The sequence below is a fragment of the Electrophorus electricus genome, chromosome 1 (assembly GCF_013358815.1).
Source record: "Electrophorus electricus isolate fEleEle1 chromosome 1, fEleEle1.pri, whole genome shotgun sequence".
NCBI classification, from domain to species: domain Eukaryota; kingdom Metazoa; phylum Chordata; class Actinopteri; order Gymnotiformes; family Gymnotidae; genus Electrophorus; species Electrophorus electricus.
The window spans coordinates 30,365,068-30,378,694 of record NC_049535.1 but is presented as its reverse complement, the minus strand read 5'-3'; the positions used below and the strand labels follow the sequence as shown (position 1 = coordinate 30,378,694).

The 13,627-nt window shown below is 43.6% G+C and overlaps 1 protein-coding gene across 2 annotated transcripts; it reads left to right on the top strand.

The window, feature by feature from the left end:
• Positions 1 to 3,096: 3,096 nt before the first annotated feature.
• Positions 3,097 to 10,485, top strand: nptx2a (neuronal pentraxin 2a). 2 transcript variants are annotated; one of them, XM_026997838.2, is made up of 5 exons: positions 3,097 to 3,971; positions 4,671 to 4,899; positions 5,395 to 5,639; positions 7,729 to 7,908; positions 8,321 to 10,485. In XM_026997838.2, exons 1-5 carry the CDS (start codon positions 3,516 to 3,518, stop codon positions 8,546 to 8,548), a joined length of 1,338 nt encoding a protein of 445 aa, XP_026853639.2. In that variant the 5' UTR covers positions 3,097 to 3,515; the 3' UTR covers positions 8,549 to 10,485. The 2 variants fall into 2 exon arrangements, with proteins under 2 accessions (XP_026853639.2, XP_026853638.2); XM_026997837.2 differs by having other exon boundaries at positions 4,668 to 4,899.
• The last annotated feature ends 3,142 nt before the right edge of the window (positions 10,486 to 13,627 follow it).

Genomic DNA, 13,627 nt, shown 5'->3' with positions numbered 1-13,627 from the left:
TGTGTGTGTGTGTGTGTGTGTGTGTATGTGTGTGTGTGTGTGTATGTATGTAGAGGGGGTGTCTGCAGGCATGTGTGTGTTTGTGAGTGTGTGTGGGTGTGTACTGAAGTAAGAAACATGCATCAGTGTGGGCGTGTGTTGGAGGACTGACTCAGAGCAATGCTGTCAGTGATGAGGATGTGGTCACAGGTTGTGAGAGTTTACACGTGTGCTGGAGATGACCCGACTGAACAGAAACTGATGTTGCTGCAATGAATTTTGATTTTAAAGCTTAAGAAATATGTTTCTCAGAATGGCAAGAGTACTACAGTATGCTATGTGGTTAGTACTGCAGGGATACGGTATGCAATGTGGTTAGTACTGCAGGGATACAGTATGCAATGTGGTTAGTACTGCAGGGATCAGTATGATATGTGGTTAGTACTGCAGGTATCAGTATGCAATGTGGTTAGTACTGCAGGTATACACTATGCTATGTGGTTACTACTGCAGATATCAGTATGCTATGTGGTTACTACTGCAGATATACAGTATGCTACGTGGTTACTACTGCAGGTATACAGTATGCTATGAGGTTAGTACTGCAGGTATCAGTATGCAATTTGGTTAGTACTGCAGGGATACAGTATGCAATGTGGTTAGTACTGCAGGGATACAGTATGCAATGTGGTTAGTACTGTAGTTATCAGTATGCTATGTGGTTAGTACTGCAGGGATACAGTATGCAATGTGGTTAGTACTGTAGGTATACAGTATTCTACGTGGTTACTACTGCAGGTATCAGTAAGCTATGTGGTGAGTACTGCAGGTATACACTATGCTACGTGGTTACTACTGCAGGTATCAGTATGCTATGTGGTTACTACTGCAGATATACAGTATGCTACGTGGTTACTACTGCAGGTATACACTATGCTACGTGGTTACTACTGCAGGTATACACTATGCTACGTGGTTACTACTGCAGGTATACAGTATGCTATGTGGTTACTACTGCAGATATACAGTATGTTATGTGGTTAGTACTGCAGGTATCGTGGTTACTACTGCAGGTATCAGTAAGCTATGTGGTGAGTACTACAGGTATACACTATACTATGTGGTTACTACTGCAGGTATACAGTATGCTATGTGATTAATACTATTGGGATGCTTGGCTCTGATAGTCTTTGGAGACAGGTAATTTTAAGGATACATTATAGTACTGGAAAAAGCTGAAACATGGACAAATACGTTTATGTTTTAATAAGATGTTAATAAACAATTAAGGCAGATTATTGCAGTTGTTAAATAATTTTTATGCTTTGAGGAAAGAAAGATTTCCTTTGCTTTGCCAAGATAACTGTGGCAGCCCTTGTTCCATGAAGAAAGGATGAGAGAAGAGAGACAGAAAGAAAGCGTGAGAGTGAGATATACTTTAGGTCCTGTGGGCCTTTGGACCTCTGAGCTGTGTGGCCTCCGAGCTGGCTATTCCTTACTGTATGTGTCAGCTTAACTGCGAAGCTGTCACCACCCGTGTGACCTGGAGTGGCCAGTGATCTAGCAGCAAGGGACCAACAACCCCTCGCTCTTCCACTGACACCCACAATAAGAACATTAAACACAAACAGAGGGCCATTATGTCATTTGAATTGTCCCCTGGAAATGCTTGTTGGTTTTATAGTGGGTTAACTAAGTATAACTTGATAGTATGGGAAAAGATTACATATTGCATATAAGTTCGGTAAAATCACCAATGCCCTTGACATGAATAAATTCACCTTATTTAGAGATCTGTCATTCAGATTATTCTCTAAACATTAAAAAAAAAAAATTAAAATGATCGTCAAACTTGTTATTAGGTAAAGCTACTGACCATATCTTCAAAACAAGTTGAACATGTGTTTCCAACAGTAAGAATACAGACCAGGCTCATGCTTTCTTGTGGTTTCCAATGGTTCCATGGCCGAGTGTTTTTCTTTTAATTCTCTGCCTTCAAATGTGAACTACAACCCTCTGCTTGCCAAGTGGGATGTCTATGTACAACTACTGAAAACGTAGCCAAATAGGGGTCCTGAGCCCGAAAGAATAATCAGCACGGCAATAAAAACCCTGTTGACTGCAATCATCACTCATCCTTCACGCTCCGCTCCACCACTTTCCTGATCAAATGGAAGAGCAATAGAGAGACGGTTTTACTGTAGAACCAAACAAACCCTAAGCCATCTGAATTGAAACACTGTATAATCGGAAGAGCGGTACTAATCATTTTGTCGCACTCCCAATAAATCAGGGCAAACTACGGTTTCTTGATTTTAGATCTGCTTGCAACACATTTGAGCAGCTCTTATAATGATCTGGAAACTTCAACAGCTCAAAGTTCCTACCCCACTAATGCGCTGGTTACACCATTTCCTCAGAGACAGACCACAGGAAGTAATAGTGGACGATTAATTTCCCCACCTCCAGTCCTTCTGCTGGCCCACCGAAGGGCTGTGATCTCAGCTCATTTCTTTTCCAATTATGCATAAAAAGTGACTGAAAAAGCTCATCATCTGTCACTTATTACCAATATGCAGATGACAGTCCATTCTTCGCTTGCTCAGCAATCATGACTCTCTTCTGGCCTATGAACGATCCATTTTTGCAAGTTCCCACATGGCGTGACAATTCCTTACATCTCAATGCCGCAAAGAATAAAGAATAGCCTGTCAGCTTTAGAACACAGAATTGCGTCACCTACCGCCACCTACTGAGAGAGCAGTAGGAAGCAACACCTTCAACCAGAACACCTAGCCCGCTATTAACAATGTCTCTCAGTCATTCACACATTGAAAAGCCTGTCCGTCCAGTTTGACGCTTACTCCGCGTTACTGAGGCAGTACTGCTATATGGAAGCAATTTCTATAATATCTAACGCGTTTAAAAACCTTATTCATTTAAAAGGTGACCTTATTTAAGTCTACATCTGGCGTAAGTGACTGTAACATATGCCCTCGAGCAAAATGAAATCCTGATTTGTGACTCGCGGGAGTAAATGACGTAGTTGAACCCCAGTCAGGTTGCGCGTTTGCTCAGACCAGCCAAACGACGCGCCGTAGCCGTGATGAATAATCCGTTATAGCGCGGTAGCTGTACTTTCAGCACCACTGAGGACGTGTGCATCACGCCGAGTTCACACCGAGTTTTTAGCGCATAGGCTATTTCATTTCATCTTTCTCGGTCTGGATCGCTAATTTAAGGATAAAAGGCGATTTAAGAAACCATACAGGGCTAATAACCTTTATTACCTGGAAAACACCTGTTTGGGGGGATTTTCTCCAAATAACTTTTTCAAATGCATTGTGATTATTTTCGAAGTCCACGGAAACGCGGTGTTGCTGGTGGTTTTATGTGAAGACGCCGGAGCGGGAAATTAACAAAATATCTTTTATTTTTGAAAGGGCTTTCTCCCTCAGAATAAACAGATTACATGTGCGCGTGATAAATGCAAAGTGTTCCGAACTGATTACCTTTGAGTTGCACTTGCTTTCGAAATGGTCACTTTCTTTGTTGGACTTCTATACATTTGCGCGCTGGTGAGTGGAAAGGTGGTTCGTGCAAATGGTCAACCGAAGGGCAGTCGCTTCATGTGCACGGCCGTACCTGCGGGCACAGATGTCAGCTGCCCGGTGGAGACAACGAATCGGGTGCAAAGTACGAGCCCGCAGGAGGAAGAGTTCAGGAACACAATCATTCAACTCCGAGAGACCATTTTGCAGCAAAAAGAGACCATCGTTAGTCAGCAGGGCACGATCAAAGAGCTTAACTCCAAACTTTCTCGCTGTGAAGCCGCAGCTCAAGATACACGAGATGCCAAGTCGCGAGGTGGCTCGCGGAGAAAGGACTACAGCAAAATCACAATGGGAGATCTGCCGCGTGATCCTACAGAGACCATAGATCAGCTGGGCAAGACCATGCAGAGTCTGAAGCACCGTCTGGAAAGCCTGGAGGTGCGGACACCTGCACTCGAATAACATTACGGCAGATAATATATCGTTAACGTTTTAATTAATCATATTTGCAGTCCTACAACCTATATAAATAAATAAAATTCACAGATATTTATGCAATCTGCTCTGTTGACAAACGTTACCTCGTTAAATGGCGTTAAAAGTTTTGCCCTTTCTGAAGGCTCTCCCATATCACACCAGCCTCCTCCCTTCACTCTCTGTCTCTGTCTTTCTATATCTCGCTTTCTCTGTCTCACACACACATGCAAGAACACGCGCGTGCGCGCGCGCACACACACACACACACACACAAACACATATTACTATTTATTACTGTTTTTATGAGGGCTCGACTGCACCTAAATTTTAAATTCTAACCTTAGCGTATCGTAACCAGAATGGTGAGAATCTGCTGTGTAGACAGAATCTGCTGGGTAGGTGCACGCACACACAAAGACACATTCACGCACATACACCTATGCACACACGTCACCCTTAACATGCGCGCACACACACACTCAGAGCTGCATTGCATGTGGCTCATCACTTTCGCTTCTCCAAGAGAAAAAGACGGGACAATGTTTTTTGTTTTTGTTTTTTTTTTGGCGGTGTGACTTGGCGAGGTGACTTAGCACGCTACGGGTGGCTCTGCCGCCCGAGGCGGACCCCGGTCATACAGTTGTCTCCCTTCTCCAGCAGCAGCAGCGCGCTAACGCGTCCAGCATGGAAGCGGTAACCTCGGCGCTCCCCGGCGACCTGCGCGACCTGCTGAAGCAGCGCCTGGGTGACCTGGAGGGCCAGCTCCTGCGCAGGGTGGCGGAGCTGGAGGAGGAGAAGAGCCAGTTGTACAACGAAACGGCGGCCCACCGCCAGCGCACAGAGAGCACCCTCAGCTCACTGCTGGACAGGATCGGCGAGCTGGAGAGAAGTATGCGCCAGCAAAGGCAAAGTCGTGTATCTGCCGCTGCCTGACTCTTGGTATTTACGTGTTGTATGCTTGAGATGGCCGCGATTATGTGTCACCCGTGAGCGATGTTTAAAGTCAGGCCCAATCCTAGCTGGGTGCAAGCTGCATACAGCTGCATAGCTGCGTATAAAATAACTTAGCATTTGCCGCCAGCTGTTTCCTGATTCTCCTCTTTGTTGAATAAAGAGTTTATCTGCCATCCATCTGGCATCACCATTTTCAATACCAAGTACAGCGTCAGTGGCATCAACAGGACCAATTTACTAATGATGACAAAGGATTGAATTTGACCCTGCAACATTAGCATCGTAGTAGACTGCTGAGTCTGCCCTGTCTTATCCTCCAGTTATAAATACCCCAGTGCATTTGGTCCAGTACACGCAAATCATTGAAACTGCTGCAGTTGTTATGAGCTGATAGTAAATATAGTTCATATCCTTCTCTTTTTCCTTGCAGGTAACAATGCATTTAAGTCCCCAGAGGACTTCAAGATATCTCTGCCCTTGCGCACAAATTATCTGTATGGCCGTATCAAGAAGAGTCTGCCGGAGATGTATGCCTTCACTGTGTGCATGTGGCTCAAGTCCAGTGCTAGTCCCGGAATCGGAACTCCTTTCTCCTACGGCGTCCGCGGACAGGCCAACGAGATCGTGCTAATAGAATGGGGCAACAACCCCATCGAGCTGCTCATCAATGACAAAGTGAGTTGTTGATTTTGCACAGAAAGCTTTGACTGTGTTTCTGTTTTGTGTATCTTGCCGTGTTTTGCTTTCCCAGGAGATCAAGAGTTTGACGCACAAGGTTATGTCATCAGAGATAGCTAAAGGGTCGCACCTACGAGTGAGGCGTTTAACCCCAAACTGTTCCAGGGCAGGCTAACGCAAGTTGCTTTTGGAACAAATCTAAATAACAAAGTGTTAAGTCAGCTTCTATACGTTTTATAGCTACAGATGGAACCCTGAGCGCCATACTCTAGAATTATAGACCTAAAAGTAAATGCAGCATTCAGTCGTGATGCTGGGTCTGCTAGGCTGGCTAGTCTGCCGTTGCCAACGTTGTGTTTTGCCAGTACGTCCAGCTCCGCCATCGCTTCAGATGTGTTTATGTCATAGCTTCTGCCGGTCCTCTTCACAACACTTCCAACACTTCAGGACATTGGCCTCGTTCACAAGACAATCTGCTGGTGAGGTCCAGTTTAAAAAGTATCTTTCTCCGGAAAAAGCGACAAGATGGCAATATCAACCTTCTAACTCTGTTCACTACCTGAACTTTCTTGTTGAGAATTGGGTTTTGTCCTGTTGATTGCGCAATATGCATTGAGTCTGGTGTGGCCATGAGGCTCCAGAGAACCTGACCCTGCTTGACAGCATACAAGAGTTCGCCAGCGTGTTAAGTCTACCATCTGGATGTTGCGCTGGATGTATCAGGAATGGAAATTTAAAAAAAACAGTCTATAAATGTGTTTTGTTTAATAAAACCCACTTTTGCAATAATGAACAAATACAGCAAAACGCAGAAATTTTGAGAAACAATTGTCAGACATTTTTCGTATACTGTTGACCAGCACGTTAGATCCTAATCCTCTTAAAACATGAATTCCTCATCTTATTCATTATGTTTCTTTGTGAGACTCTTTTGCCAATGGAGAATGGAAATCATTAGATCTCTGTGTCTCTGGCTCCTGTTGAATGTAACCTAGGGGTCAAGAGAGAGTGTGAGTGAGAAGTAAAAGCGGATTTGGCTGCCTGACTAATTCCCATGACACATTTCCTGAGTTGTGTCAGTTCTTCTAGCTTATTGAGAGAGGCAGCTTGCCCTACAGCTCCCTGCTACAGCATGCATTATACATGCATGCGTGCGTGTGTGTGTGTGTGTGTGTGTGTGCGCGCAGGCGGGGGGCTTAAAAAAGAGAGAGCGAGAGGGAGAGAGAGACATACTGCCTTGCTGACTGATTAGACTACCTGTCAAGTGCATCTTTAGCGCTTTTCCTTTCTGCAGTACATCCTGCTCCACTTACGATTGTACTATTCTGCCTTACGCCATACTAATTTTACCTTTCCTTATTCAAGCTTTAGGCTTTGACTGTAATCACTTCCTTTCTAATGTGTCCTCACTGGGAATTAGATTACAAAACAGTTACACTAACGCAAGGGGCACATCTCATTGGTGAATAAAAGAGAAAAGTGTTTACATATAATATATCACAGCTACATCTGCATATGCTGGTTGTTGGTCATGGAGGAAGGTGCATAGCGATGTACTGATGGCTATCTGTGAGCATTTGGTTTTAGACTACCTGAAAAAGGCTTCTGGTTGGCTTTAGATAAGAAGTTAGTTGACAAGAGCAAGTCGACTAAGCCAACATACAATAGAAAGAGGGATGGAGAATGACAGTGGATGTTGGTACACCAGCAATACAAAGTGTTCATTTCCAGCTAAGAAGGAGGCAGTGGACGCTGGATTTGTGCAGCAGACACTTCAAAATGACACCTGAAATTACCCAGAAACTACTGAATAATCCCAACCATCTATCTGATCTGGTCTGTTCCTTCTTCAGCACTGAGCTGTTATGCCTTACAATGAAGCACTGTGGGTATATTAACCCTGCAATTCTTTACGATGTCCTCCTTTTTACATACCAAGCATTGTGTAACCGTGCCGCATTGTATGTACCTTCACCTTATGTTCCGTAGTATTATATATACTGTGAAATATTCACCTGCTCTCCATGCCGAAGACCTTCTAATGTAAATGCAAATGTCAATGTATTCATTGTTCTGCTCCCCACAGGTGGCTCAGCTGCCTCTGTCTGTGAGCGACGGCCGATGGCATCACATCTGCATCACCTGGACAACCAGGGACGGCTTCTGGGAGGCCTATCAGGATGGTGAGAGACTAGGCACCGGAGAGAACCTGGCCCCCTGGCACCCAATTAAACCTGGAGGAGTGATCATACTGGGTCAGGAACAGGTAAGAGCAAGGGAGAGAAAAAAGAGGCCGACCGCAGGGGCTTGGCAGAAAGAAAATAGAGCGAGTCTTCACACGCGATGAGCAAAAGACGTCATCCCTCATTATTTATGAAGCTGCTGCCCTGTCTTCACACTGTCATGCCACATGGTGTGAGCAGGGGACTGATCTGTTACTCCTAAGAGATGGTAGGCAAAGAAGACTGACAACGGTCATTGAACCTAACCGAAACATGAGATAACCAAACTGTGTTTGGTCTGTTCGGACCCAGAGTAAAAACAGAGCGTAGGTTTTTCATTTAGGGTGTTAAAGCAAAAAAAAAAGGCAAAGTAGAAGGCACCTGGTGTGCTTCAGAATCTGCCAATCTTGAGTGACTGAAACAAAGTGACTTTCTCCCATTTCCTTGTTTTTCCAGGACATCGTCGGCGGGAGGTTCGACGCCACGCAGGCTTTCGTCGGGGAGCTGAGCCACTTCAACATGTGGGATCGGGTCCTGAGGCCCGCGGACATTGCCGGCATGGCCAACTGCTCGGCCTACATGCCGGGCAATGTCGTGCCCTGGATAGACGGTAACGTGGAGGTGTTGGGAGGAGCTGCAAAAGTAGCGCTGGAGATCTGCGAGGACCGCCTCTTTGACTCGTAGGAGCCCGCCCACCCCATTCGGCTCTGTCGCCATTTTTCTGAGGTGAAGCACTTCGCTATGCTGCTTCGGGGCAACTGTGGAAGGAAAAGGTGGTTTGCTGAAACAGTATTCGCTGTGCTTATGAGCGTTCCTTCTGGCTGATTTCCCCTTTCTGCTGTTTTGCATTTTGTTTAAAGTTTTAGCGTCTGCGAGGTCTGATTCAGTAACTGTGATATGTGTGATAAGTGTGTAAATGTCTGGGGTTTTTTCCTTTTTAAAAAAAAAAATCAGGTTTGAGAACAGTTGAGTACATCCAAGCTTTGGCTTCTTGGTGATGTTCTGTATGCATTTGTCTTGCACATGTCTTTCAAATGTACCTCCTTCAAAAACCCGTATGAGTTTATTAAAAAAAAAAAACAATTCTACAAAAAAGTGATCACAAATGTGATCACTCCCATATGTTCAATTTGAAGGTTCTTTTGAGTCTTGCATCACTTGTGAGAAGAGTTTTTAACAATGAGTGAAAATTAGTGCACCACAGTAGAGGGCTTGGAACAGAAATTATTTGCTTTTAAAAACATTTGTGAATGAATAACTTCAAACATGCAGAATTGTCTTCGCACCCAAAGGTAACAGTGTGTTCATGTTTATGTTGGTGTGCATATGTGTGCTCGTGGATTCATTAAGGGAATTAGTGGAGAGAAACATTCACTCACTCTCGAGTAGCTGCCATCTCCAGCAGATTTTTCCACACAGCTTGGTGAGGTTAAAAGCAAAGTTGCCAAAGACTGGCCTACAATTCCCAGCATCCCTTATCCGCAGAAAGCAACCAGAAGGAGAGAGGCCGAGTGTTGACCCTTATTCATCTAGCAAAGCACTGGATTTATTCGTTAAGGAAGTAGATGCTTTGGAATTTTTGATGCACTTTTGTAGATGAGATTTGTTCACCATGACCAATGACTTTAGATGAACTGTGAGCAAGCTGTTGCAGAAGAGGTGTTGTACATTTAATAGACTTGCTTAATGGTACATGTACATAATCAGAGTTTTTATCTCAAAACCTTTGAGACCCTAGCACAAAGCACTGAAAACAATTAAAGTATTGGAAAGTAATAATGCTAAAGATGAAGGAGAGACCGCTTGCTTTCTCTTTACACGTGACAACAGGAAGATGTAAAGCATTGCCCTCGTGAAGCTTCAGAGAGGAACCTGCGTTATTTTTGTACATTAGTCCATTAGCGCTTGATCAGTTTAGACCACATACTGCACTGTACAGTAATGTTTAAGTAAAGCCATGGGATAGCTACATTATAACGGACCTTTATGTATGCCAAGATTTCAGTGCTGTCTGCACATGTTTTCATGTGCACCACCATGCCTGTCAGCCTTGTATCTAGTGCTGTTAAAATGTAGGAAAGCATTCGCAGGTTGATGAGTGGAAAGATAAGATCAAAATCTCATAGCTTCTCCGTAGAATGTATTATTCATAAATGTTTAGAACCCACTAATTGGCAGAAAGTTGTTTGCTGCCGTTTTGTGTCCTTTAAGAGGCAGAGAATGCTGCACTGATGCAATGATGCTGGTACAACATTCTCAACTATTGTTTATTAGCATTTGGTTGTGATTGCAAACCTGTTGCTCTGTATGTACTCCAGGAGAAAATTCTGTAATATAAATGGTTTGTGTATTTTTATCTGTTCTGTTAAAAATGTCAACATTTTGAATCTGAATTTCATGTTCAAAAGTTGTATGGCCTCCTAGCACCAACTGTGCTCTCTTGGTCTGTCAAAGATTCTGTCTTTAAATGTAAGCATCTATTCTAGTGCGAGTGTAGCGTGACATGGCTGGATTGGTAAAACTGAAAGTAAACTGAAAGTGCTTCTGATTTAGCCTCTGCCTCTCTTTCCTCATAAGAACCTTCTCATGCAGTTTAATACTGAGGTGTGGCTGAATATCTTCTTCACCCAATAAATGATTGTGAAATATGTACTGTTTTATCTGAGGACGTGTGAACATGTGACACTGAACAGATGCTTATTGAGAAGTTATTCTCACAGAAACTTTGCAACAGGAATCTGGGAAATCAAACGGAAGCATGTGGCCCACTCTTTGTCAGGCACTCGTGTGTGTAAGGGGGACATTTGATCAGCTGTCAAGCCTTCCACACTCCAGATGTTATTACTGCTATGATGTCTGACATATCTCTAATCAAACTGCGACAGCATTGTAGAGTGGACATGGGGAGGTTTAACTGGACATAAATAGCAATTCCTCTCTCCCTCTCCCTCTCTCCTCTGTTATGGCGCTAAATATTACCAACAGCCCAAAATCCTTAGCATGGCAAGGCTACGTGGGGAAATGGAAAAACAAAATCTGTGGATTATGAGTAGTTTAATGTAGGTCACACTTTTCCAAAGCTTAGTCCTGTAAATTCCTGCTGGCAGGCTTGTGACTATCATTGATTACTAGCCTGCTTTCGTCTCAGGCATCAAGTAATTGCTTTGTCACCTGAACTCAGTTCATTTCATTTAGCAGACAACCCACTTTTAACACAGTAAAAATGCTTAGGCTGCTTTGACAAGCAATTATTTTGAATGCCACAGAGACCACAGGAGTAGTAAAGAGGGTCTTAATGAGAAACTGTTTTTCTGCAGGGGACTAAAACCTAAATATGTGCCCAAAATGTAGCTGGAAAATGAGGGAAACAGTAGCCTTCACACAGTCCAATAAAACCAGCATGGTAGTTTTCTGAGTATTTTAAAGAGCATTCATAATTTTGTCATACACCATACACGACTAATTAAATTAGGTTTAGTGGTACAACAACTGGTCAAGCTCAGAAATAATAATTAAAAAGAAAAGACTACCTATTCCACCCCTAATAAAAAAAAGAGAAAATGTTTGTTTTTTTGGTATTGCCTAGGGATGCATTCAATCTTTAGAAGGTGCTTGGTGAGTGTATACCAGTATTAAGCTGTAATTAGATGAAAGGAAGAGCTTAGTTGCTACTAACATTGCATTGAGAGTATGCAAAGAGCCATCATGACATCATTTCACCCAACCAGTCACTGCTACGTTAAAGGAAGACCTGCTAACTCTGATGACTTCTTACAGGCTCATCGAGACGATGCTCAATGCTCTCTCTCCCTTTCTCACTCTCTCTCTCTCTCTCTCGCTCTCTTTCTCCCTTACTCTTCAAGTATATGAAGAATATGGATTAATTATTTTTAGCAGAACAACTTTCATTAAATGATAATAATACTGAACATTAGAACCTCTACCCACTGCAGCAAACATCTGTTCTCAAAACTCCTCTCTTCTTTTCTCGAATCTCATTATATCATATACAGTTTTGAAATATCTCGCCTATCTTGTTTGTTCAAACAGATTCTTATGTACTAGATCGAGATTTAATACTAAATTAGTCTTCAAAAGTTCCAGGCAGCTGGCTCCCTGGCTTTGTTTTGCCCTAATGCCAGACTTAACCTGTTTAATGGGACATGATGAATAGCTGCAAATTTAAACAGTCTGCGAAGTTAAGAAGAGGTGATTGCACAATTGCAAAAAGTGGAGATGTATTCAGGGAGTGTTCCACATGTGGGGAGCTGCTGGTTGGTGTGGATATGACATCACTCCTGATTCTAGATCTTTCCTGGTCTAATAATTGCACGCAGTTAAAATTGACATAATCCCAGGGCCTCTGTGACTGAATTAATCACAACCACTGGAGCCATTTGGTGGCCACAGGGCTGTTTCCAGATGTGGCTGGCAGTGGATCAGGGCTTTACCCGTGTTACCCATGTGATGACCCCAGGTCCACCCGCACCTCCTGGGACATACATAAGCTGCAACGTGCAAATTAAGCAGGCTTAGGGTTAGCGCACACACAACCCCACCAATACACAGACGCTTAAGATCTTCCTGCCCTGACATTTACACATCATCTGCCTTCCATCGGGGATGCAGAGCGATCTGCTCCAAAACCCATTTACAGTGATGAATTTTAATGCTGGCTGGGCTGGACCCACACGAAAGGCAGTTTTGGCTCAAACAAAGATCTCATCATTGTAACTGCTGCCAAAGGTGTCTGATGGAGACTGTCAGGCCGAAGAAGGAAGAGTAGATGGTAGTGTTGTAACGGGCCTGCATGGTAATCTGGTTCACTCAAGCTTTGTACTGCTACCAGGGCAAGCATCACGTTTACTGATACTTATCCTAGCTGTACAGGATGCTAAAGGTTCCCAATCAGGATCAAAATAAAAGAAATGAGAAATGAGGATGTATCTGTTCACACAGATATGACCTTAACTGGTCATACTAAGGCTCTACTAATTCTTGGTGTGCTTTTACATGATATGGAAGCATTTAGAAGTCTAGCATGTTTCTTTTTATCACCATAGTTCAGATTTTACTATCTAATTAATAGAAAAAAAGCTTGGAGTGGAAAACAGGAACATAATTTCTCCTTCACCTCCTTGTAAGGAGCCACATTTGGCAGGCTACTCTCTCTAACCTTGAACGGTTCGAAGTGCACAATACCACTTTTTTGCCCACTGCCTCAGTCGATTTTCTTTTAGTCGCACACGAGTTTTTCCTACTCTGTTCATGACTAAAGGGAAAAGCATTTCCATTAACTGCATTACGATGTGAGACGTGAGATGCAGATTCCCTCCCAGGAGCAGAAGACGTATCGAACTGTACTGCAGTGATCGTGATCAAGCTTCCTGCTCCGGGCCACGGTGAGAAAAATCAGCAATCAGCGGGAGAACACTGATCCACGATCAGAATGAAAGAATAAAGTGAAAGGCAGAGCAAAAGCCAGAGCAAGCAAACAGTCAAGGTCAGCGGACAGCGCGGCACCATGTGTTCCACTTGTAGCGGTGTCAGGGGGGAAGCCAGCCACTGCCTGGGACACCCTCCTTCTTTCACTGATCATTCTCTCTGGTACTCTTTGACTTGTGAGTCAACCACTCAAATCCCTCGTTTGGATTTCAAAGTCAGGTATTATAAGTTTGTGACCTGCAGTACAGCCATTTTTCAGCGTAGTCACGCGCATTTCCGTGTCGCACTTTTACCTTCGTGAGAATATTCAGCAAGAGT

Bases quoted from the DNA above. Each gene is read 5' to 3' on its own strand.
- nptx2a (XM_026997837.2), top strand. From the start codon at position 3,516: ATGGTCACTTTCTTTGTTGGACTTCTATACATTTGCGCGCTGGTGAGT. The intron at 5,640-7,728 runs GTGAGTTGTTGA...TGCTCCCCACAG, and splicing joins AGCTGCTCATCAATGACAAA to GTGGCTCAGCTGCCTCTGTC. The intron at 7,909-8,320 runs GTAAGAGCAAGG...TTGTTTTTCCAG, and splicing joins TCATACTGGGTCAGGAACAG to GACATCGTCGGCGGGAGGTT.